The sequence below is a fragment of the Urocitellus parryii genome, chromosome 12 (genome assembly GCF_045843805.1).
Source record: "Urocitellus parryii isolate mUroPar1 chromosome 12, mUroPar1.hap1, whole genome shotgun sequence".
Lineage (NCBI taxonomy): Eukaryota > Metazoa > Chordata > Mammalia > Rodentia > Sciuridae > Urocitellus > Urocitellus parryii.
Window position 1 is genome coordinate 12,222,056 of NC_135542.1, and position 23,814 is coordinate 12,245,869.

At 46.9% G+C, this 23,814-nt stretch overlaps 1 protein-coding gene across 1 annotated transcript in view; it reads right to left on the reverse strand.

Annotated features, from left to right (window-relative positions):
• Vwa3b (von Willebrand factor A domain containing 3B) overlaps positions 1-23,814 on the reverse strand; it is a 187,079-nt gene that overhangs the window by 154,559 nt on the left and 8,706 nt on the right. The window contains exons 3-7 of the mRNA XM_026379299.2: positions 13,874-13,968; positions 12,994-13,244; positions 10,660-10,822; positions 4,303-4,472; positions 1,031-1,146 (exon numbers count right to left, since the gene is read on the reverse strand). Of these exons, the coding sequence (XP_026235084.2) occupies positions 1,031-1,146; positions 4,303-4,472; positions 10,660-10,822; positions 12,994-13,244; positions 13,874-13,968 (795 nt within the window). The remainder of the gene's footprint in view (positions 1-1,030; positions 1,147-4,302; positions 4,473-10,659; positions 10,823-12,993; positions 13,245-13,873; positions 13,969-23,814) is intronic.

Genomic DNA, 23,814 nt, shown 5'->3' on the forward strand with positions numbered 1-23,814 from the left:
CACCAAGGATCAGTCTTATTTGTTACTTTCAGCAGGACATCCAGAAGTAACTGTTTCTCAGATTAGCATCCATCTAACTTATGATTTGGCATTTTCTTGCATTCTCTGGAGGCATCCACTTGACAATCAGAACAGTCACCTACAGGAGTGCTCCAGTGAGTTCTACCAGAAACTACCCCCTGCTCTGCCCAGAGGGCACTAAGAATTTAAATCCGAGAAGTTGTGTGTCAGATGCGGGCTTCCAACCTGATCCCCTGCTGTGAAAGAGCTTCGACTATCTGCCCACTCTTCGGTCCCAGAGAGCCTTTGCCACACCATTAGGTCAACAGGGATCTTTCAGAGACCTGGAGGCTGCAGTTTGGCCCCCAAAGAGTGGCCAATAGCAAAGCCAGGAGTCTGCGGATGCGGGGAGGGTGGAGACGGGTGGGCTTTCTTAGCTGCTAACTGGTCAGGAGCCACGTCATCTAACCATCAGACGGCAGACTGCATCCCTGCTTTTCTTGGCAGTATTTATTCAGTGTCTTGGGCACTTTGCAATTTCATCAACCCCCAAAAAAAGAGACTCCCACCTTTCATCTTCCTGAGATCACATTCCTATTTCTGGCTGGTTTTGTGGCCTCATTTCTTGAGTGAAAAAGGAGGCTCATTCAGCCTCCATAAAGGTCCCTGTGTGACCTCCACCCTCACAAGGGGCAGGAAGAGCCCAGGCTCTGGAGCCACAGGAAGGACAGCAGGACGTCCCCCTCAGAACTGCAGGGGTCCTCATTTGCCTAGAACTAACTCCATCATGGACACACCTAAGGCCACACCTCCAGAAGGTTCTCAGGTAAGGAAACACGCATCGCTTAGGCCATTTCCCTGGGCCGTAACTGATGCCTGGTGGCCGGGCTGGGAGTCCCCCATGAACATCTGTGGGCTCTGCTCCTGCGCCACCATCATAGTGAGAAGGGAAAGGGGGTCCCTACCTAGTGACAGAGATCACCCAGAGTTAAGAAGGATAACTACGCGGCTCCTCTGGGGCTCCGGGTACCTGGGGGAAGTTTTCCTCTCAGCTTTCTTGAATTCCAAGTGATCACGTTGTCACCAGCCTCTGTGGGGAAAGCTGGCAATTCCATGCACTCTGTCCTCTCGGCAAACGCGTGGAACCTGAAACACAAGGACGTTCCCCGTGAAGCTGGAGAGGGGTGAGTGCGCCTCTCTGTTCAGGACTGTGAACCTCCTCTCTCTCCTTAGGGCTGAGCATCTGAATCTCACCACGTTCGCCCCTTTCCTTTACACACTATCAATTTCCACCAGCAGACGGGGAGGCAGGAGAGTATCGGAATTGGAAATGGTTTGGGAGGTTGTTTCTGTTGGTTTGGTTGGTACCAGGGATTGAACCCATAGGGGTTTAACCACTGAGCCACAGCCTCAGTCCTTTTTTACTTTTTATTTTGAGATACCGGCTTGCTAAGTTGCTTAGGGCCTCATTAAGTTTCTGAGGCTGGCCTCAAACTTGTGATACTCCTGCCTCAGCCTCCCGGTCTAAAATGGTTTTGGGATTTTACGTGATGATGTGTCTTTTCATTAGAGGGCAATTAGCTCAACCAAATGGTATTTTTTGGTTTTTGGAAAATGATATTCTATTCTTCTATTTATTCTTTGGTTCCTGGGATTCCAACAGGACAATAGTTTTGATGACTCAGGATTTTAAGATTTGATGACCCTGTAGCAGCCACCCGCATGTGGGCCTGTTGAAGGCTGGGGATATGAGCAGCACTGGCTCATTCTCCCATTGCAGATGGGCCTCAGTCAGCTTTAACTCAGCAAACACATACTTCCCCTGGGACCCAAGGCGAAGTGCTAGTTAAAAGAATCGCTGTCCAGGCAAGTTTTCAGGGCCTGTCTACCCAAAGTGTGGTCCAAAGAACAACCGCAGTGGCAGGGCCTGGGAGTGGGTTAGGGATCCGCATCCCCATGCCCCGACCTGGGCCTGCTGGGTCAGAACATGCACTCGAATGTCCCCCGGGGTGCGTGTGCACATTAAAGCTTGACAAGCGCTGGTGAGGTTCACACAGGGTGGCGGGCTGTCACATGCCCAAACCCCCCTAACCGAAATCCAAATTGTCAATAATAGCACCAGGGCATTAGATTTTGATTGGCAGAGAAGGTCTTGGTAATGCTAAGGGTTCCGCCTCTGCCAGTTGGTTCTTGTTCGTTCAATGCAGAAAATCCTGCGGCAGAGCCTGGGGCGGATAGATGGGCAAAGAAATGGTAGGAGAGGTCTAGGGACCTCCTGGACCATGGGAAGCCTCACCCTTGCCTCAGAGGTTCTGGGGAGACTCTGTGGCAGTGAATAAATCTCACTCCAGTGCCCCCTTCTAAGGCCAGCAGACTCAGACTGGCCAGGCCTGCCCCCTGCGAGAGCTTCATCCAGAACAGAAACTGCCAGTTTCCTTCCTCCCGTGACCTCCTGGCAGGGCAGGTGAGGGAGGCAGGAGAGGTCTGTCCTGGCAGAACCCACACCCTGCGTCTGGTGAGGCCTTTGGTGCCCAGGATTTTCCACTCTGATCAATTCTTCAGATTAGAAAAGAGAGCAGGAGAAGGTTTCCTCCGGCTGATACCACCTTGCCTGTGCAGAAGAAAATCACTTAATAGTGACATAATAAGACTCTAATGCAGCAGTGCTACACTGATGGTGCCACTAGACACCAACTCGGTGTCTAGGGACCACCTGAAGGGCCCATAAGCTGGGACCACCTCCTGCAAGCTGAGAGGCCCACGACATACTGTTTCTGGTCAGATATTAACTGTCCTCTATCTGGGGCCCACAACCCAAGGCGTGCCAGAGCAACCAGGAGCCGTGGGTATCTGGGCAGGGGTGGAGCAGGCAGAAGCAGCATTGGCAGTGGGTAGCCTTGCTGTGAGGGCCCTGGGCAGGCACAGGAGGGTATATCTACATCTGCCCCTATCTTCAAAACACACCTCCACGCAGTCAGTAGGGAACCACAGCTTCTCCCGTGGTGAGTTACTCCCTGGGCTGTGGCATGCCCAGAGAGAGTGCCCCAGGTGACAGAGCAGAGGACAGTATGACTATATTTGGAGACAGAGTCCATAAGGAGAGAGTAAAGGTTGACTGGGATCAGCAGGCTGGGCCCTGAGCAGACAGGATTAGTGACCCTGTAAGAAAAGGAAGGGAGAACCTGAGAGTTCACCTGCTCTCTTCCCACCAGGTGAAGCTGTGGTGAGAAGTCAGCTGTCTACAGCCAGGAAGACAGCCCTCACCTGAAACCAAGTGGCTCCTAACCTCTAGGACGCTGAGAAATAAATTTCTGTCTTTAACCCACCTGGCCTCTGATATTTTGTTCTGGTGGCGTGCAAGAGTTCAGTTCCAGAATGTCTTCCAAAGGTGCATGTGTTAAAGGCTAGGTCCTCAGCTTGGCACTCTTGGGAGATGGTGGGACCTTTAAGAGGCGGGGCCTAATGCAAGGTCTTTAGATCATTTGGGGAGTGCCCTTGATAGGGATCATGGAACCCCAATCCCTTTCTCTTCTTCTCTTTTGCTCTCTGGCCATGAGGTGAGCCATGTGCTCCTGCCACAGGCCCAAAGAAATGGGGCCAATGAATCACAGACCAAAACCTCCAAAACTGTGGACCAAAATAAACCTTTGCTCTTTATAAGTTGATTACCTCAGGCGTTTGTTATAGTGACCCAAAGCTGGCTAATACACTGTCCAAGTGGACTAAGATACTTCCCAAGAGAAGGGAGTACACCATGCCACACAGGATTAGTCAGGAGGCAGAGGGGTGAGGGGCCCTTATTCTGGTTTCCGTAGGAAGGGAGAGGGGAGACCACGTAAGCAGGTTTAGGATTCGCTAATTTGAATCATCTGAGTGAGCTCTGGGGGTGGGGTCTGTCCTGAGCTGTCTGGTGTCTAGCCCTGGGCTGATCAGCATGAAGGACAGTGGTCCTGAGTGCGAGAGCCTGGACTGAGAGGTGGGCCCTGGGTGAGTGGGTTTGCTATGACAGGTGCACCCAGGCCCGTGCTTTGCTGTCTCTAGGGACTGGCTCACCCTGGGAGGACAGTCTCTCCAGAGTCAGAGTCCCTAAAAAGTCAAAGCATGAGAGCTACAGAAAACAAAAAAGGTGTGAATGACATGGGATACAGAAAAAAAGCCGGGGGAGGGTACACAGAGACTAAAGAGGACAGAACAGAGAGAGAATCCAGCAACTGACTGGGTAAGAAGGCCACCAAGACCCACTGTGAGCCCGGCTTAAGTGGGACACCGACTTGAGACCCCCGTAAGTGTCCTCCCACCTACCTGCCGTGGGTCTTGGCGCTCAGCTCCTTCAGGAAAGCTACCATGCCTTCTCCTCTGGCGTTGAAGGACACTGTGTGCACAGGATGTGGGATGTCCAAAGCCCTCTGGAGGAGAAGCTCCCTGGACTCCGCCGGAATGTCCCCCACCACGAAGTAGTAAATGGACTCAATCTGTAAAACAGTGGTGCCCATCAATGGTTCGTGGACCTGCGTGCCCCTGACGGGCAACAAACGCTCTACAAAACCACTTCTTTAAAAAAAAAAAAAATGGCAGCAAGAATAGCGCCAGTACTCCATGTCTGTGGGGGTGCCGGGGGGTAAAGTCAGCGAGTGAGGTGATCAGGGCTGCCGCCCAGAGACGACGCAGGCCAGAGAGCAGGGGCTGCGGTCTCGGGGTTGCATGGGAAGAATGTGGCTGTCACACATCTAGGAGCAGTTGTGTGCAAATCAAGAAACGAGGGAGGCCTGGGCACGGCCACTGTGGGTAGGAAGCTTATCAGCCACTTCCCGAGGAGGTGCCAGAATTCTGCAGTGCCCCTCGCCCATCCTCAGCCGGAGGCAGGGTGTGGGAAGGGGGGCATATCCAGCTGCTTCCTGCTCTGGTCTCCTGTCACCAGGGAGCAAGAGGCCTGGGGACGTGAGGCTGTCTTGACTTTAGGCAGCTGGTCGGGAGCCAGGCCGGCCCCAGGCTCACTCCATGCTGCCATGCCCCAGGCTGACATTGTATACAGTGAGCCACCTGGGTCAGGGGCCACAGACCGCCCCTCCACACAGACACCTTAAACCAGGGATTCTGGGAGACAATCCCCCCAAAGGGGTCCCTGTTTAATGCAGACCGATGCCCACCCAGGAGGGCCCCAGGACAGCGGTCCTCCCCCAAACACACCACTCCACTCTGTTCATCCCCGAGACTGGCTTCCAGGACGTGGATCGCCCCAGATACTGATGAGTTCTGTGATCTCTGGGACAGGGACCTCGCTTCAGGGCCTTCACTTATAAGCAGGGAGACAGTGAACTCCTCTTCGTGGTTGAAGGACATTTGTATCTGTGCACATGTATTTACACCAGCCTCAGAGAGTGAAAACCAAGGAGAGCTGGGAATACCGTCATCTCAACCCAGAAACGTCCTGAGGGATGGTCTCTACAGGCAACTGGGGATGAGGCCCCAGCAGGTGGGCGGCGTTTTAAGGGATAAATAGGTTTCACCCCTCTTTTGGGATTCACAACCCTCTCCCTGCTTTCATCCCAAACCCCAGCTGCAGATTGCTAGCAAATGGTCCTCCCTTAACTCCAAACCTGGGACTTCAACTCACCTGGCAGAGGGGGTGGACTCACAGCTGGTTCCCCAGCTAATCAGGGTGGAGGTGGGGGCAGGGTGGCCGAGGACTGGGGCCAGAGTCAGAGCTGGAACCAGGTGACACCACCCTCCCTCCCATCTCTCAGATCTTTCAACACCAGCTCCTTGACACTAAGGAGCACCACAGGGAGGTGAAGGCCAAGCTCCAACCTCTCAGTCAGCCTCCTGGGAGGCAGAGGGAAATAGAGGAAGAAACCATGTTCTCCCAGTGACTTATTAGGCAACTCAATTCTTCTTCCCGCCAGTGCATCTTATTTTGTTCTTCTTCTGATATAAATGACCTGGCAGAGGACGCCCTAACAGGGTCCCACTTCACCGCACCGCTGTTGACAAGTTTTTCAGCTGTGTCTGTGCCCAAGTTTAGCATCCTGGGGACAGGGTCGTCCTAAAATGACACATGGCTCAAGACAAGGGACAGACACAGGGCACCTTCTGGGATTCACAAGTGACCTGATGGCTGATCTGTCTGCAGATCAACCGGGAGGTAGGCACCGCGTGCCGAGGGGTCGTGGGCAGCGCTGAGCCCCGCCTGTGTGGCAATAACCCAAGCAGCCACATTCCTTGGGCAGCGATGGTTTCTCCCCAGATGGCTGTGGCCAGCAGTGAGTCAGAATTTCCTTTCCTTCGCCGAGCCTATGGCATGCTTCACTGTTCATTAACTTTATTAAATTCGGCTTCTGAATCACATGTTTTCGGGCTGCAGAGGCCCTGGGACATGCTCAGCATGGAGGCCACCCGGCTCCACCCGCTTCTGCAGACAGGCTCCTTTCTGGTTTCCTTTCTGCTCACATTTAGAAAAACAGAGAGGGGGATAAACGCGACACCTATCCCCCTCTCTCTCCAAACTGATAAAACTGTTCCTTAAAGTAAAATGGCTTTACTGTTACCTGCTTCGTGGGACGGTAGGTGAAAATGGGTGATTTGATCCCTCGTTCACAACAGCCTCATGGAGCCTGCTTTTACCGTTAGCATGCCCAGTTTAGACATGAAGAAACTGAGGCTTAGGGTGGTGGATTGACCTGGCCTAGGAGCTGGCTGCCTGACCCAGGAGCTTCTGTCCTGCTTTCTGACCACCCTGCAGTGTTGGATTTAGAAAGGCTGGTCCCCCCTGAGAGATGAATGTGAATCCGGGAACGATGAAGTCAAGGTCAGGGGGCAGAGGAGGTGGACCAGGCCGGCACTCTGTTCACTGGCTGGGCTACCCCACTGTCCAAGGGTTCGGGCTCCTCCGCCCGATGTCAACACTGCTGGCCGTGGCTGTACGGGGGTTGTCCTCATGGGAATGCTCACCCTTGGCCATAAACTCAGCCCCCAGGGCCAGGGCCAGCCTTGAAACCCAGCAGCAGGAGCAGCGTCCCGGGTGGCCGGCATTCCCCTAGGGACTGATGTGCACCCAATTTGATAAAATAATGCAAAGGCTCCAATCGGTCACCTAAGAGTGAGCCACAAGTTCTCACGGTTTTTTATTACATAAGACAAGGTGGAGCCTCCATGCCGTTGCTTGGAAGGCCTGTTCCGTCTGGGCCATTTGTTCTGCAGCTCCACACAGCCGTGGGCACTCTGCCCACCCACGAAGCCCTTGGCATCTTCCCAGCTGTTGCTCTGGGGTGGGGGCTGGGGAAGGAATAGCAGGGAGTGGCCACCTCTGTTCCCACTGCCCTCTGCGAACCAGCCTGACGTCCTGCTGGGTATCAAGATCCCCACGCTCCAGGAGAAGTGAAGAGGGGTCCAGCAGAATTCTCCCTTGACCTTGGAACGCTGCACCTTTGGGGAGACACCAGACCTCAGGGTGCGCCTCCAGGTCTTCCCTGTGCCTGTTTTGATTGGTCACCACCCACTGTCCAGCCTCTCAGGCTTCAGGGTCCTTGTCCCTACCCTCACCCCACCAGGGATCTACAAAGCTCAGCAAATTCACCACTCTGGTCCTGAGCAGAAAAAAAAAAGAAAAAAAAATCAAAATTCTCAAATCTGGACATTGGGGATCAGATCTCTTAGTCCCACATCTAGCCCCCAAACTCCAGCATGTGACCATTATTTCCAATTCATCCCATCAATGTCCAACAAACAGGGACACACAAAGAAAAGATCTGATGCCTGTCCAAGCCACCAGAAGGAAATAAATGAGATGCTAGATTCACGCACCCACAGGGCCAGGCCTTCAGCTTATTGACCAGCATCACAGGTTCCTTATGGAAAGGTGCAGGTCAGGTCTCTCAGTGAATATGATTTTTTAAATATATATTTTTAGTTGTAGATGGATGCAATACCTTTATTTTATTTTATTTTTATGTGGTGCTGAGGATCGAACCCAGTGCCTTCCACAGGCAAGGTGAGCACTCTATACAGCTGAGCTACATCCCCAGCCCCAAATATGATTTTTTAAAACCAAAAAAAACAACAAATTCACCAGGCACAGTGGTGCATTCCTACAATCCCAGCAGCTTGGGAGGCTGAGGCAGGAGGATTGTGCATTCAAAGCCAGCCTCAACAAAAGTGAGGCCCTAAGCAATTCAGTGAGACTCTGTCTCTAAATAAAATACAAAATAGGGCTGGGGATGTGGCTCGGTGGTTGAGTGCCCCTGAGTTCAATCCCCAGTAATGCTCTCCCACGCCCCCCCCCCCAAAAAAAAAAAAAAAAAACAGATTCATGACTACCAGGCAGATGGGAGAGAACAAAAAAATGGAAATACAGATGTCTTCTCGTCATGGAGCCTTCTCCTGAGGGCAGTCAGCTTTCTTGGGTGGCCTAAGCCAGGGCTCTGGGATAAACAGTCCTCTCTCCCAAGGACCTGGGAAAGGGGAGGCCAGGGCCTCCCAACAGACCTCTCCTCCTCAGAAAGGCCAGGGAAGCTGCCAACTTCCAAAGCACAGAGGAGGCTGGGGAACAGAAGCCCATGCCGGTCAGCACACTGGGCTGGCAGGACAGCAACCCCTCTCCTGCAAGCATCTCCTCAACAACCTTCCCGGGCATCAGGTCCTTTTCCATGGGATTCAGTAAGAATTCACCCATCAGTAGTGTTCTTCACATGCTTTATGGGAGCCACGATTTAAAGGCCCCCTCGCCCTGCCTGGGCTCCCTGCTGGGTCTCCAGCCTACCTGCGGCCACAGAGCCTGGTCCTCACATGGACTTGATACAAGACCCAGGCTTCCGTGTTGATTTTTGGACCCAGGATGATACCCACGGTCCTGATTCCTCTTGGTGCACCCTCATGGGGGCAGAGGCTCAGGCAAACCTGAGGAATCATCAGTGTGAGAAATTGATAGTTACTGCTCCAGAAGTTTCTTAAGCCTTAAATCTTTTCTCTTCCTAGCAGATGGCAGCTACATGCTGGAATGCGAAACTCCCTGGGGTGGTCAGGAGGGGCCCGGAGCAGAGGAGCAGGCCACCCTGGGAACCTATTCCCCCCCTTTTACATACACATGCATGCTCTTAAAAAAAAAAAAAAAAAGGAATATCGGCCTGGCATTTTTATATATGAGACAGCTGCACTCACTGGAGGAAAACTTGGGACCACCCCAGACAGAGGCTGCGGGCAGAGGGACAGAGCAGCCTGTGTCGCCTGGAATTTCCCACGCGCTCCCAGCTCTTGTCAAGAGCTTGCGGGTTGCGTTTGGTGATCAGCACCTGCGAGCTCGCTCCTGGGTTCCCCCTCTTCTGTAGGACCTCCCTGGGACTTGCTGAAGCACTCCTCATTTTCCAGGCCAGAGATGCACATTTTCCAGGCTAGAGAGAGGGGAGCCCAGCCGGAGGGAGGAAGGGGAGAGAAGTAAGGTCCCAGGGAGATCTTGCAGTTACACCAGGCAGGCTGGTCAGGTTCAAGGCGCACTCAAGAGCACACACATCCAGGAGACTGGGAAATGTCCCATTTCTTGAAATGCAATACTAAGGTGTCGGGAATCTTGGCATTTTTACAGATGTTGAAACAATCTGGAAGGACCAAAGAACAAAGTGGCTTGTATTTGGTTCTTCCTTAACAGAAAACATTTGTGGGTCTGGCTTTCCGAGGAAAACTGTGTGTTTCCAATTTCAAATCGTCACTGATAAACGCAGATCAGTGAGCTCCGGGAGCGGTCCTTTCATGGGGGCCAGCACAGGGCCTGCTTGCCCAGGACAGGACTTCTGAAGGCAGCCGGGGAAAGCTGGAAACCTACAGAAAGGCCAGGCTTCCAGAGCCCAGGAAGCAAGTGCGGATACAGCAGGCAGACCCACGGGGACCTGGGGACCCTCCTCTCCAGAAAGTCCCTTACCAGCTTGGCACTGCCCTCACAGTCTCCCAGTGACCCTGGGACTGAAAAAGACCTGAGATGCTGCCATGTAAAATCGCTCCTTCTAGGTTAAGCTTTATTTCCAGAAGGTTCTTTCCAAATGCCTGTGTCAGCACATTAATGATCAAAGATGGAGGCTCCTGGGCTCGGATATACTTCACCTCGGAAAGCACAAAACAGTTCCATGTATGAAGAGGAGGACCTGGGGAGCCTCAGAACGCGGATGCTGATGCCGGGGACCCCCTAGTTCCCCGTCCTCAGAGTCCTCTGGCCTCTCCTCCCCTCAGGGAAGGAAGGTGGCCTCTAACTGGCCGGAGGGCGAGAGCGGAATGAATGGGTTGGAGCTGTACAGCGATGGCCTCCCTCCCGTCCTTTCCCGATGCTCAGGGGCTGTGAGCAGTGCTGGTCTCTCCTGGCACTCGTGCCCCCAGCCCCAGCCACCTCAAAGAAGCCCAGCCAGGCTCAGGGCACAAGCCTGAGGGAGCCTCTGTGTGGTCGGTGCAGCCCAGCTCTACTGTCACCAGGGCGGCTCCCTGCCTCCCTCTCTGGGCCCTGCAGACGGTTTCTCAATCGGCTCAAAATTCAGAGTTCAACCAGGTCAACACCCAGGGGCCTCTCCGGTGCCAGTGACCGGGGCCTCTCGGGCATGCTGCAGGTGTGGGGAAATCAAGGTCAGCTGAAGGACAGCGTGAAGACGCCCTGGGGCCCCGGGCGGACTGTGGACACACACTTACAGTCTCGTCGTTCCCAGCTTCCAGCAGAGCGTCTAGGCGGCAGATGGCGCTCGACGTGGTCAGCTCAAAACGCAGCTCCTGGACCCAGCACGAGGCCGCGGCTATGCACTGTGGGGTCACCGGGATGGCCTGTTCTTGCCATTTCACAGGCTCCTGAGTAACCCTGAAAGGAGTCACACGGGTGGTCACAGGGCAGTGATCAGTGCCACCAGAGGAATGTCCAACCTCAGTCCCCGGGCCCCAGACAATGGGCCTCCTAATGTCGTATCCTCCGCAGTGAGGAGGGACGCAGGTCCCAGGCCCTTGAGAGTCACCAGGAAAACTTAAAACTTGGTGAAGATGGGCCTGTCTTGCCGAGGAAAGTGTACCTCCTGAATGCACCCCGTAATTGTGAGGTGACATTATCTTCCACAAGCCACACTGACTAGGAAAAACAATGTTGACTTCAGAATAAGAAAAACTGAGAAATGTAAACAGTAACAAGTTCTTTAAAAATATCCAGATAAGCTATTTTCTTAAATGGGCAGGTTTGTATGAAACTGTCTTTCATTGACAATAAACACACAAAAAACTCACAGTATAACAACTTTGCATAAATTTTATTTCTAATTCTTCTTCTTTTTTTTTTTTTTTTTGGTATGAGATTTTGAACCTAGAGGCGCTTCACCACCGAGTCCCATTCCCAGCACTTTTAATTTTGTTATTTTGAGACAGGGTCTTCCTAAGTTGCTTAGGGCCTCACTAACTTGCTAAGGCTGGCTTTGAACTCTCAATCCTTCTGCTTCAACCTCTCAAGCCGCTGAGATTACAAGCGTGTGCTACTATGCCAATTCTTTCTTTCTTTTTTTTTTTTTAAGAATTTTTTTTTAGTATTTATTCTTTAGATTTTGGCGGACACAACATCTTTGTTTGTATGTGGTGCTGAGGATTGAATCCGGGTTGCACGCATGCCAGGCAAGCGCGCTACCACTTGAGCCACATCCCCAGCACTCCAATTCTTTCTTGACATTTCCTTGTTCTGAAAAAGATTCCCCATCGGTCACCTTTTTTCAGATCAAAAATTGAATTGTTTTGAATTCAACAGAGCATTGGTTTTTAAATCCTGAGAAAATTTGGTAAAACCATTGAGTTTGAGTTTGGAAACAACAGGTGGAAAACTCCAAAATGCGGAGCCGTTTGAATGGATGCGTGCTTATAATTGCAAATAAATTGGCCTGACAGTCGCTCACGGCCCGCCTCCAGAGGCAGAGCTAGCTCACACTAGGGTCCCTTCTGTGTGGCTTTTCCAGGTAGAAAAAAACTGAGCACTGAGTGGCATGTACACTTCAGTAAATGTTCCAAGGAAGCAAAACTTTTGCAAACTTCAGCATCTGCTTCCTTTAATAACACAGAAACAGGAGGGGGGGGCACACCGCCAGGATCAAGAGGTCCTCTATTTAGCCCAAAGCATTTTATTTAAAAAAGACAAACTGAGCTAAGCAGACTCCCCTCCCCCTCGGCAACCAGGTGCTTCTTCTCTGGGAGGTGCAACCATTGCTTCAGATGGAGGGTGAGCACCCAGGCCCAAATTCTTCCCCATCCAGGAATCGGTAAATAATTGGCTGTGAAAACTCTAAGATCCGGGAAATTCTGTAAAGCCAGCCACCTGTCGTTTGGATGAAAGGAGTCAACTTACAGGAGAGGTCAACTTGAGTTGCAAATTCGGTCTGGAAAAACAAGTGAAGTTTGTGGCCTTTGAATTTATTATTTTAGCTAAAATCTAAACTGAGCGAGGGGATTTATGGCCTTAAATATTTGTTGAATACGTGCAGAGGGTTCCTATTCTCGTATTTTTCAACTTCCCTAAGTTAAAAAGTATGTTTCTAAATCTCTTATTTCTGCAGGGGGCGGGGGACCGAACTCAGGGTCTTGCACACACCAGGCAAGGGCTCTGCTACTGAATTGCACTCCGGGTCCTAAATCTCTCTCTTTGATACATATAATATTTGTAAATGGACACAGGACCTTTATTTTTCCTTATTTTTCTGTGGGGTTGAGGATGGAACCCAGGGCCTCCCACAGGCTAGGCCAGCGCTCTACCACTGAGCCACGAGCCCAGCCCCTAAATCTGTTTTAACAAGAACATCAAGATGCTTGGTGCAAAGCAGATTAACGTTTCCTGATATTTTTTCATTGTGAGTTTTCTGCTAAAATTGTCTATTCTAGGAGTTTTCAAGATGGTCCCCCCCCCCCACCCTCACCCCCGGCCGGACAGAGCTGCGCCTCTCTGAAGGACAAATACCTGCTGATCGCTGTGGCTCTTCCCGGCCCTCCGTGCTTCCCCTGGGGACTCACCATATGAAATTGAACCTGGCGACCTGAGCCACCTGCTCCCGCAGGACCATGGTCAGAGCCTCTCGGCACAGAGGAAGCTCGCCCTCCAGAAGGTCGCCCAAATCCAGCACGAAGGTGATGCACTGTTCCAGGATGACCCCGAAAATCTGCCGGCTTCCGCTGGTGAGCCAGTCCATGCGCCGCCGGCAGCTCTCCAGGGCTTGTTCTAAGGACTCCGCGAACCGCTCGATCAGTTCCGATTTAGCCGTCAGCTGGATGACAATAAAAGGAACAAGCAGAAATGAGAAGAGGGCGCCAAAATAAGTCACCTGGACCGCAGCGACGCCATCAAGAGCTGAGGGTTCAAAACAGCTTTGCAAATGATCCTCCAAATCCTGCAGGAAAAATCTCCAGCCTCTCAACCGAGATACCCTTGGATGGATGGCACCCACAGGTGCTGGTCCAGGGCAAATTTCAGGACTTGGAGAATTCAACTTGGATTCTTGCCGAGGGCCAGACTCGGTTTACATTTTTTTGGACAGTCAGCCCTCCAGCATCCTCAGATTCAACCAGCCTGGGATGGAAAATATTCAGAAACAAACCGCATCTGTGATGAACACGGACGTACAGGCTTTGCTCCTTGTCATTGATCCCTAAATTAATGAAAGAGCTACCAGCATGGCCTGGACATGGCCTTAGGTATCACAAGGTATCTCTGGCCAAAAGGGCTTTGCGCTCATCTCTTGCTGGTCCAGGGCTTCCTTGCACACAGCTCCTGGGCTGTGAGCTCATCAATGGCACTGGCCAAAGGAACCCTTCCACCTGAATGGCCACCCCCTCTGTGACCTGAGGTGACCTCAGCATGTCACCAGACCTGGCCTCGGAGGCAGCTCTGACTTACGTTGTACACTCTGCCATCTTCTGCTCGGTAGAACTGCGGAAACAGGCCAACGGCATACCGAGAAGCCACGGGTCTCCTCAAAGAAGCCACATAATCTGCATTTTTATAAAGAAAGACAATCAAAATGGTGCTCAAGAGGTAAAATCAATAATCAATAAATGGGATGGTATCAAACTAAAAAGCGTCTTTGAAGCAAATGAAACAATCAAGAACATGAAGAGAAAGTCAACAGAATGGGAGTAAATCTTCACCACCTGGACTTCAGAGACAGCATTCATCTCCAGGATATAAAAAGACCTTAAAAAGCTTAACACCAATAATAATAATAATAATAATAATAATAACCTAACCAATAAGTGGGCAAAGGAACTGAACAGAAGAAGAAATATGAATAGACTATGTGAAAAAGTGTTCAACATCTTTAGCAATTAAATAAATGCAAATTAAAACCATACTGAGATTTCATCTCACTCCAGTCAGAATGGCAAATATTAAGAACACAAGTAACAATAAATGTTGGTGAGGAATGGGGAAAAGGCACACTTATACTTTGCTGGTGGGACTGCAAATTGGTGCAACCACTATGGAAAGCAGTATGGAGAGTCCTCAGAAAACATGGAATGGAACTATCATTTGACCCAGTTATCCCACTCCTCAGTATATATCCAAAGGATTTAAAATCAGCATACTCTAGTGAAATAGCCACATCAATGTTATGGCAGTTCAATTCACAATAGCTAAGCTATTGGAACCAACCTAGGTGCCCTTCAACAAATGAATGGATAAAAAAAAAATGTGGTATATATACAGAATGGAATATTACTCAGCCATAAATAAGGATGAAATTATGGCATTTGCCAGTAAATGGATGGAACTGGAGATTATCATGCTAAGTGAAATAAGCCAATCCCCAAAAAACCAAAGGCCGAATGTTTCCTCTCAGATGCACATGCTGACTCACAATAAGGGAGCGTGGGGAGAGGGAAGAATAGAAGTTCACAGGCTTAGACAAAGGAAAATGGGGGCATGGGAATACGAAAGAATCACACATCACTTTCCTGGTTCATATGTGAATACATAGCTAGCGAAACTCCACATCATGTTCAACACAAGAATGGGATTCTAATCAGAATAAGTCATACTCGGTGTATATGTAATATGTCAAAATACACCCTACCATGAAAGAAAAATGGTGCACTGTCAAAGCTTCTTATTTGTATTTCACAATGATTTTTTTCCCTGACACCGTTCAAGTTATACCCCCAGCAACACCGACAATTGGTGATGTTTTGTGTTCTATCCTAAATCGGGAAGCATCCCCAGATGCTGTGGAAAACATAACTTTAAATAGAATCTTTTAATGAATGAACAACTGGGAGGCAGAACAGAGCTCCCCTCCTGGCTCCCTGGTTCTCTCGTCCAGATTAACTAAGGCAAATGGACGACATGGTAAAGTGTTTAATTCTTGAAAACTTCTCTGGAAGACTTTGGAACTTGGAGAATTCCACTTAGATATCATCTAGCCACCGTTCTCTCTAGCGGACGCTCACGACTAAATGCACGAAATGTAGGAGGCGAGTAATGGACTCAGAAGACCCCAACACTGAGTCAGAACCACGGGGCTCTCCTTATCAGATCAGGTGCTCAGCCTTATGAACATCTCTCAGGCAGCTGCTACCTACTGGGCTTGGGGCTGACAAGATGACATTCCCTAAAACATCTTCCTACTCCTCCCTGGAACTTCCAGAAGGTCACAGAGGCTTTAGGGACAACAAGGGCCCCGCAGGACATAAGCTGGAAGCTTCACAGAAGTGCTCTTATAGGATGACGATGATGTTATTGTGGTGGTGAAGTCCCCAAAGGTGACAGACAGCTGGAGGTATTCCTCACCTTCCCCTTTCTGGGGATAAAGGGTAACAGCTACCTTGGAAAGGTGGAAAGATCCAGGTTGAATTTTATAGCCGCCCTGGCCAGGCTTGGTCCCTCATCACAAGGGGTGATAAAATTCACCCGCCTTGAGGTCCAGCTCTCATGGTCAGCTATACCCCTGCTCAAGAGACCTCTCCCACTTGGAAATCTGTATTTCCGAGGGTTCACCTTCCTGGCTGGCATTGATGGAGGGACTTCAGGTCGCCAGCAGCATTCAGCTCTTTACCTGAGACATTTATCTGGGCTCAGGAGAGGGGCTGTATGTGAGGCTTGAGGGGGTGGGTCCCTGGCAGGCTCCGCAAGCTGTATGGCCAATTGGAACGGGAGGTATGGTGGGGTTCTGCCTCCAGTGGTCGGGAGTAGATTTGATCAGCTGAACTTCACACAGTGATAAACTGTGGAAGAAATGTAGAGACAACTATCCAAAGGCCCTGGAGGGCAACCCAGAACAGGCAAAAACTGGAGTAGCACTCATCCTTCAAAGGAAGGCACAAGCCCGGTGGGATGTGCACGCCTGTAATCCCAGCAGCTCGGAGGCTGAGGCAGGAGGATCCCAAGTTCAAGGCCAGCCAAAGCAACTTAGTGAGGCCCTGTCTCAAAATTTAAAAAATAAATAAATTAATAAATTAAAGGGGCTATGGCTCAGTGGTTAAGTTCCCCTGGGTTCAATTTACTATTTATTTAGCAGGAGAGAGTTTGGAGTTTGGGTTCAGCCGAGTTAACTGCCTGCTAGGATAAAACCCAGCTCTCCACCTATCAACTGGTGAGTGGATAAACACACTGTGGTGTATCCACACCAGGAATATGATGTGGCCATAAAAAAGAATAGCAAACTGGTACGTGCTACAGTATAGAGAATCTTTAAGATGTGAACCAAACCAGCGACCAAAGACCACTTATTGTAATTCCCACATATATGAAATGTCCATAGCAAGCAAATCTATGACAGACAAAATCATATTCCTTACAGCTGGTGGGTGGGGGTCAGGGAGAGGAAGTGAGAGCTGAGGAGCACAGGGTGGCTGCCTTTCGGGGAGATGAAGCCGCTCTAAAGCTGACGGTGGGATTTTTATAGGTATCTGTGGATGTGCTCAAGACCACTGAATCGTACACTTTAAATGCATCATCAACGTGAATCATGTCTTAATACAGCCATTATCTTAAAATCAGTTTTAAAAGAACAATGAGGAAGCATCTGCCCAGTAGAAACCAAAGAATCACTAGATAGAAAAGTCAGGAAACCATGACCAATAGTCACGAGAAAACGCAGTCATCAATAGACCTGCCCCGAGAAGCCAGACGTTGGGACTAGCAGAAAAGGGCCTCAACATGTTCCTAAGTGTTTTCATTCATAAATATCAGCAAACTATAATTATTTCTATTTAACATTATAAGTGTGTTGAAGAGAAAGAAAAGTAAGGTCCTAACAAGTGAACAGATGAGGATCTCAGCAGAAAAATTGAAAGATCCAAAAAGAAAATTTGAAATAAAAGTGCTGCTTGGATGTGGCTGAGGTCAGGTACTGAGGTGGCAGTACATTTAGCAGAATTATGATGAGAGAGTGGCTGGGGGTGTAGCTCAGTGGTAGAGCATTTGCCTCACATGTGTGTGGCCCTGCGTTTGTTCCTCACCAAAAAAAAAAAAAAATTGTGATAAGATAAGCATCTTTTCTTTATGAAGTATCCTGCCTCCGGTATTTTGTTATAACAATACAAAATGAACTGAGACAAGTACAACAGCTGTATCGGCCTAACAGCAAATTAGAAGTGTGAGAATAAAGTGTTAGTTGCCTTGAAAATCTGTGAAGAGGAATCCCCAGTCTAAAGAGCCACAACAACAAAAGTTTATGTAAATCAACAAAAGTTTCGGTGATCTGTGGGGCGAACTCATGATGTTCAACATCATTATAACTGGAGTCTCAGAAGAAAAGGAGAGAACACATGGGGAATAAATATAGATTAGAAGAAATAATAGCTGAGAGTTTCTAAGATTTTTCTTTAAAAAATAACTTACAGAGCCAAGTTGCTCAACAAATCCCAGGCAATATAAATACACAGAAAATCAAACCAAGGCATAACATTATATAAAGAATAGTACCATAACTTAAAAACAAAAATAAAGAGAAAAATCTTAAAAGCAGCCAAAGGAAAAAAGAAATGGCATGCATCCCACACAGAGAAAAAGCACTACGAATATGGATGAGTGCTCAGGTGACATGGTGGATTTAGATATTTAAAGGTCAGAAAGACGGGTTAAGTGAAATAAACCAATTTCCAAAAGCCAAAGGTCAGATGTTCTCTCTGATATGGGAATGCTGACCCATGAGAAGTGGAGGAGAGGAGGAATAAAAGCTCAGTGGATTAGACAAAGGGGAATGAATGGCAGGAACAGGAATAAGAAAGACAGTAGAATGAATCGGACATGACCTTCGTGTGTATGTACATGAATACACCACAGTGAATCTCACCATGGTGTACGTCTACAAGATAATAAGGGGTCCTTATTAGCATCAGATATATTCCATGCTTATATAATTATATCAAAATGGATTCTGCTGTCATGTATACCTAAAGTGAACCAATCATTAAAAAGGTCAGAAAGAAAACAAATATTAACTAATAATTCTATATCCAGCAACAGCATCCTTCAGGAGTGAAGGCAAGGGCTTCGGTATCTGGGAAGATGGAGAAAATGCACTTTTCCCTTTTCCTCCCTTAACTAAGTACAACCAAAAAATTATGGACATTATAATATTAAAACAGTCTAGGAATACTCTAAAAGATGCCAAGGAGGTAAATGGACTAGGGAGCTCGGCACACAAAGAAAGGTGCTCTACTCCAGCCAAATGCCAGAGAAAAGATGCATCCGCACCTCCCATATCTACTAGCGAAGGCCGGGTGGAGAGCTGAGATGGCTGGCCTTGGCAGGCTACAGTAGAGTACACCAGAACCTTGCTGCGGCTCTATCAAAGAAGGCAGAGCAGAGAGCCAGGACTCTGAGTCCACCGGTCAGCAACAAGTGACCCCAGCAGGCTGTCTGGGAGGACCTTGGAGGCAGCCTGGGATTCCCACTGCCCCAGCCATTCATGAAGCAGCCCTCCCTGTTTTCTCTAGGATGGCGTCAGAGCAGGCCTTGTGATAGGTCAGGACTTTTCCACCCCTGAAAAGTAACAAGGCCACTCATCCACAGTGTCCAAGGAGGCTAGAGAGCAATAAACACACCCCTCCCATCTGGGCAGGGTGATCATCAAGGGAGGCCTTGAGGGGAGCACCATCCTTACCAAGGAGCCCTGGTCCTGGGGAGGTCCCCAGAGGCCAAGGGGTGAACCTGGACTTCGGCCTCCATCTGGCAACAACAAGTTGTACTCTCCTTTGTCCACCAGAGCCGTATCAGAGAAGGTCAGCTAGACCAGAGTTCAGTGAGTTCCAGTGACCAATTATAAAATGCTGACAGGTCTTGGTTCCATAGAAATAGATAAGTAAGTCACTCATCCTCTCTAAAGTCAGGAAGATCTCAAACTTAATGAAGAAAGAAAACCGACCCTATCAAGACCAAGATGACAAACGTAGAATGGTCCGGCAAAGATTTTAAAGCAATCACCATTTATGAAAACACTTTAACAAGCAGTTGTAAATGTGCTTGAAATGAATAAAAATGTAGTAAGTCTCAGTAAAGAAATAGAAGACACACAGAAGAACCAAATGGAAATGTTAAAATTTTTGTTTGAATAACCAAAATTTGAAATCCAGTGAATGGACTCAAGAGTCAAAGAGACAAAAAAAGAAGAATGAGTAAACTTGAAGACACAATGATACAAAGTATCCAGTCTAAAACACCAAGGCAAAATAGATGGAAAAGGAGGCCCACAGCTTCACAGACACATAGGATTAGGGAAAGAGAAATGGAGAGAATATTCAAGTCACTGTAGTGTCAGAAGAAGAAGAGAAAAAATAAAAAAAATATATTTAAAGAAAGTGAAAATTCTCCAAATACTAATAAGATAGCAGATTCAAGAAGCTGAGCAAAATTTAGTGAGAATAAACCCAAAGAAGTCTACACCAAGGCTAAACCTCCAAACACCGATGACAGAGGAAACATTTTCAACAGCAGCCAAAGAGAAGTGACATATTATCAATAAGGAAAAATCAATTCTAATGACAGCAGTTTTCTCATCAGAAACGTTGGAGGTCAGAAGAAAGTGGAACAATATGTCTTAATATTGCTAAAAGAAAAGACCTGTCAGCCCCAAATCTAATATGTGGTGAAAATATTCTTCAGGAATAACAGTAAAATAAAGACAGTCTCAAACAAAGAAGCTAAAAGAATTTGTTTTTAGCAGAGCTACTGTTAAGGACGGGGGGAAGAAGTTTCATAAACAAAAGAATATAACTAAAGACTTGAAATATCAGAAAGGGGGAACACGGGAGTAAATAAAAATTCTCCTCGAGTTTTATAAGCTGAAGTGTCAATAAAAATTATAGCACAAAAATAATTTTAAAAAATCATATCACAATCTAATGTGGGTCTTGGTGTATGAAGAGAGAATAAAACATTTTATTTCAAATGGGAGGGATAAAGGAAAACAAGGTGTCTGCCTGTCACTCAAACGGGGAAAAATGCAGATATCGGTAGATTTTTGAGAATTTATGCATCCATAATATAATAACTAGCACAACCACCAAAAAGGCATATGAAAAGATATCCTAAAAACATTATAAATAAGAACATAATTCTAAAAAAAAAAATCTTAAGTAACAAAGGCTGCAAAGCAGGTAGGTTGCCAAGGAAAACAAAAACAGGCAAGTGAAAAAAAATTCAGAAAATTAGAAAACAAAAAAATAAAATGGCCCAAAAGTCCAAATTTATCAATAGTTACACTAAACGTAAATGATCCAAATATGCCCATTAAAAGACAGATTGGTAAAGAGGACTTTAAAAAAAAAAGCCTCAATAACATGGTGTCTATGAAAATTGTCCTTCAAATATAGTTACATGCAAAAGTTACAATGAAAGGATGGGAAAAGACAGGCCATGCAAATGCTAATAAAAAGAACTCGGGATTGGCTATCTCTGAAAAGTAAACTTCAGAGAAAGGATATTCCTAGAAAGAAAGGACTTTATATTATAAATCCACCAAAAGACCATAGCAACAGTAAACATGTGTGCACAAAACAACTACAAAATATGTGAAGCAAAGACCAACAGAATTGAAAGAAAACAGACAAATTCACAATTATAATTGGAGACTTCAACACTGCTCTCTCAACAATTGATAGAACAACTAGATACAAAATTAGCAAGGTGCTCAACACCACCACCAACGAACAGAATCTAAGTGACAGCTGTAGAAAGCGACACACAACAGCAGCAAGGTACCTGTTCTTTTCAAGTACCCACGGGACATATACCAAGACAAAGCACATCCTCAATTACAAAACAAACCTCAAAAAAATTAAAAGAATGAAATCCAATAGAGTATGTCCTCTGTCCAAAATGAAAACAAACCAGAAGTTGGTAACAGAAGGAAAGCAGGAAAATATTCAAACACTTGGAAAATAGACAACATGATTTTTAAAAATCCATGAGTAAAGAGGATGTCTCAATATAAATAAAAAAATAATGATAATAACTTAAACTAAATGGGGATGATAACAACACAAAAAAAATTTGTGGGGCATGGCCAAAGCAGTGTCTCCAGGGGAATTAATAGCACAAAGTGCTCATATTAGAAAAGATAAAATCTCAAATCAGTAATCAAAGCTCTACCTGAAGAAACTAGGAAAGAATAGCAAAATGAACAGAATATGAGCAGAAGAAAACAAATATAACAATCAAAGCCAAAGTGAACAAATTTGAAAACAAAAACAACAGAGAGAATCAAACAAAAAAATCGAAATTTTAAAAAGACCAATAAAACTGACAAATCTCAAGACTGACAAAAATGAAGAGAGAGAAGGTATAGATTGCTAATGTCAGAAATAAAAACGAGACTATCACTAAAACCCCCCACAGACATAGGAAGACTAATAAGGGGACACCACAGATGGCTCTACTCAGATAAATTGGACAATTTGGATGAAATGAATCAGATCCTCAAAAAACACAAACTAGGCCTGACATTGTGGCGTATGCCTGTCATCCCAGTGGCCAGGGAGGCTGAGGCAGGAGGATCGTAAGTTCAAAGCCAGCCTCAGCAACTTAGTGAGGCTCTAAGCAACTCAGTGAGACCCTGCCTCTGAATAAGATATTTAAAAGGGCTGAGGATGTGGCTCAGTGGCTGAGTACCCCTGGGTTGAATCCCTTTTACCAGAAAACAAACAATCACACACACACACACACATACACACACACACACACACAATACCACAGCTCACCCAATATGAAAGAGATCATTTGAGTAGTTCAGTGTCTATTAAAGGAAATTGAATTTGTCATTTCAAACTATTTGAAGATGAAATCTCCAGACCTGGATAAGTTCACTGAAAAAACATTGAAAAGAGAGTTAATATTAATCCCACACAATATCTTCCAGAAAATAGAAGATGAAAGAACACTTCTCAACCCAGTGTACAAAATCAGTGCGACTTTGATGCCAAAGACAGGCACAGCCAGTACGAAAAAGGAGAACACTATAGACTATTATTCCTCGTGAATACAAAGCAAAAATCCTTTACGTGATTTGTCAAATAGTGTTCAACAATATATAACATATATAGAATGACGGTAATCTACCCACATTCACGGGATATATGTTTCAGGATCCCCAGTGGATGCCTGAGGCCACAGGTAACACCGAATCTTATTTATACTATGCTTTTTTCCCTTTACATATATATCTAAGATAAAGCTTAATTTAGAAATTAAACATAGTAAAAGATTAACAACAGCAGCTAATGATAAAATAGAACAAATGTAACAATAGTCCATAATAAAAGTTATTTAAAACCTATGAATAGTTTATTCCTAGAATTTTCCACCTAATATTTCTAACCTTGGTTGACTGCAGGTAACTACAACCATGGATACGGGGAAACTACAGAATACGCCACGACCCAGTTTATTTCAGGGACCAAAGCTTCGTTCCCTGTTGAAAAATCAATCCATATAATCCATCAAATTGACTGGCTGACTGGAAAATTTCAAGATCCTGGTGTTGATACCAAAAGTTCAACACCCAAGAATGATTCTGAAGCTCTCAGATTGATAGGAACGTAAGAGATGTTCCTCAACTTGATTTTAAAAACTGTTTAAAAACCTTAAATTAACATCATCTTGGTGGTAAAAGACTGAAAACTTTCCCTTAAATACAAGGACATCCACTCTTACCATTGCTATTCAACATAGTGCCTGAGGTTCCAGCCAGCACAGTGCAAGAAAAGAAATACAGGCATATATATCAGAAAGAAAGAACAAAAACTGTGGATAATATGATGGTCTACCTAGAAATCCCTTGGAGTTTATAAAACAAACACAAAGTTTTAAAATTAACAAGTTCAGCAAGATCACAGGATGGAAGATCAACCTGCAGAAATCAATCACATTTCTCTATACTAGCAATCAATGTGTGTGGAAACCAAAAATCAAAATATCATAGCCAGGTACGGTGGTCAGGCCTGTAATCCCATCGGCTTGGGAGGCTGAGGCAGGAGGATGGCGAGTTCAAAACCAGCCTCAGCGAAAGTGAGGCACTAAGCAAACCAGACAGACCCTCTCTCTACATAAAATTCAAAATAGGGCTGGGGATGTGGCTCAGTGGTTGAGTGCCCCTGAGTTCAATCCCTGGTACTAAAAAAAAAAAAAAAAAAAATCTAAATATAGTGCCCTATGCAACTTACACTGATTTTAAGTCCTTTGGGAATATGCCAAGGAATGGGATAAATAAATGTGTATGTATTTAGAGCTTCGAAATACATGAACAAACAGAATTAAGGGACAAATACACCAGACAAAACAACTACTAAACATGTAGAGTATCTCTACAATACCATAAACCATCTTGACTTAATCGACAT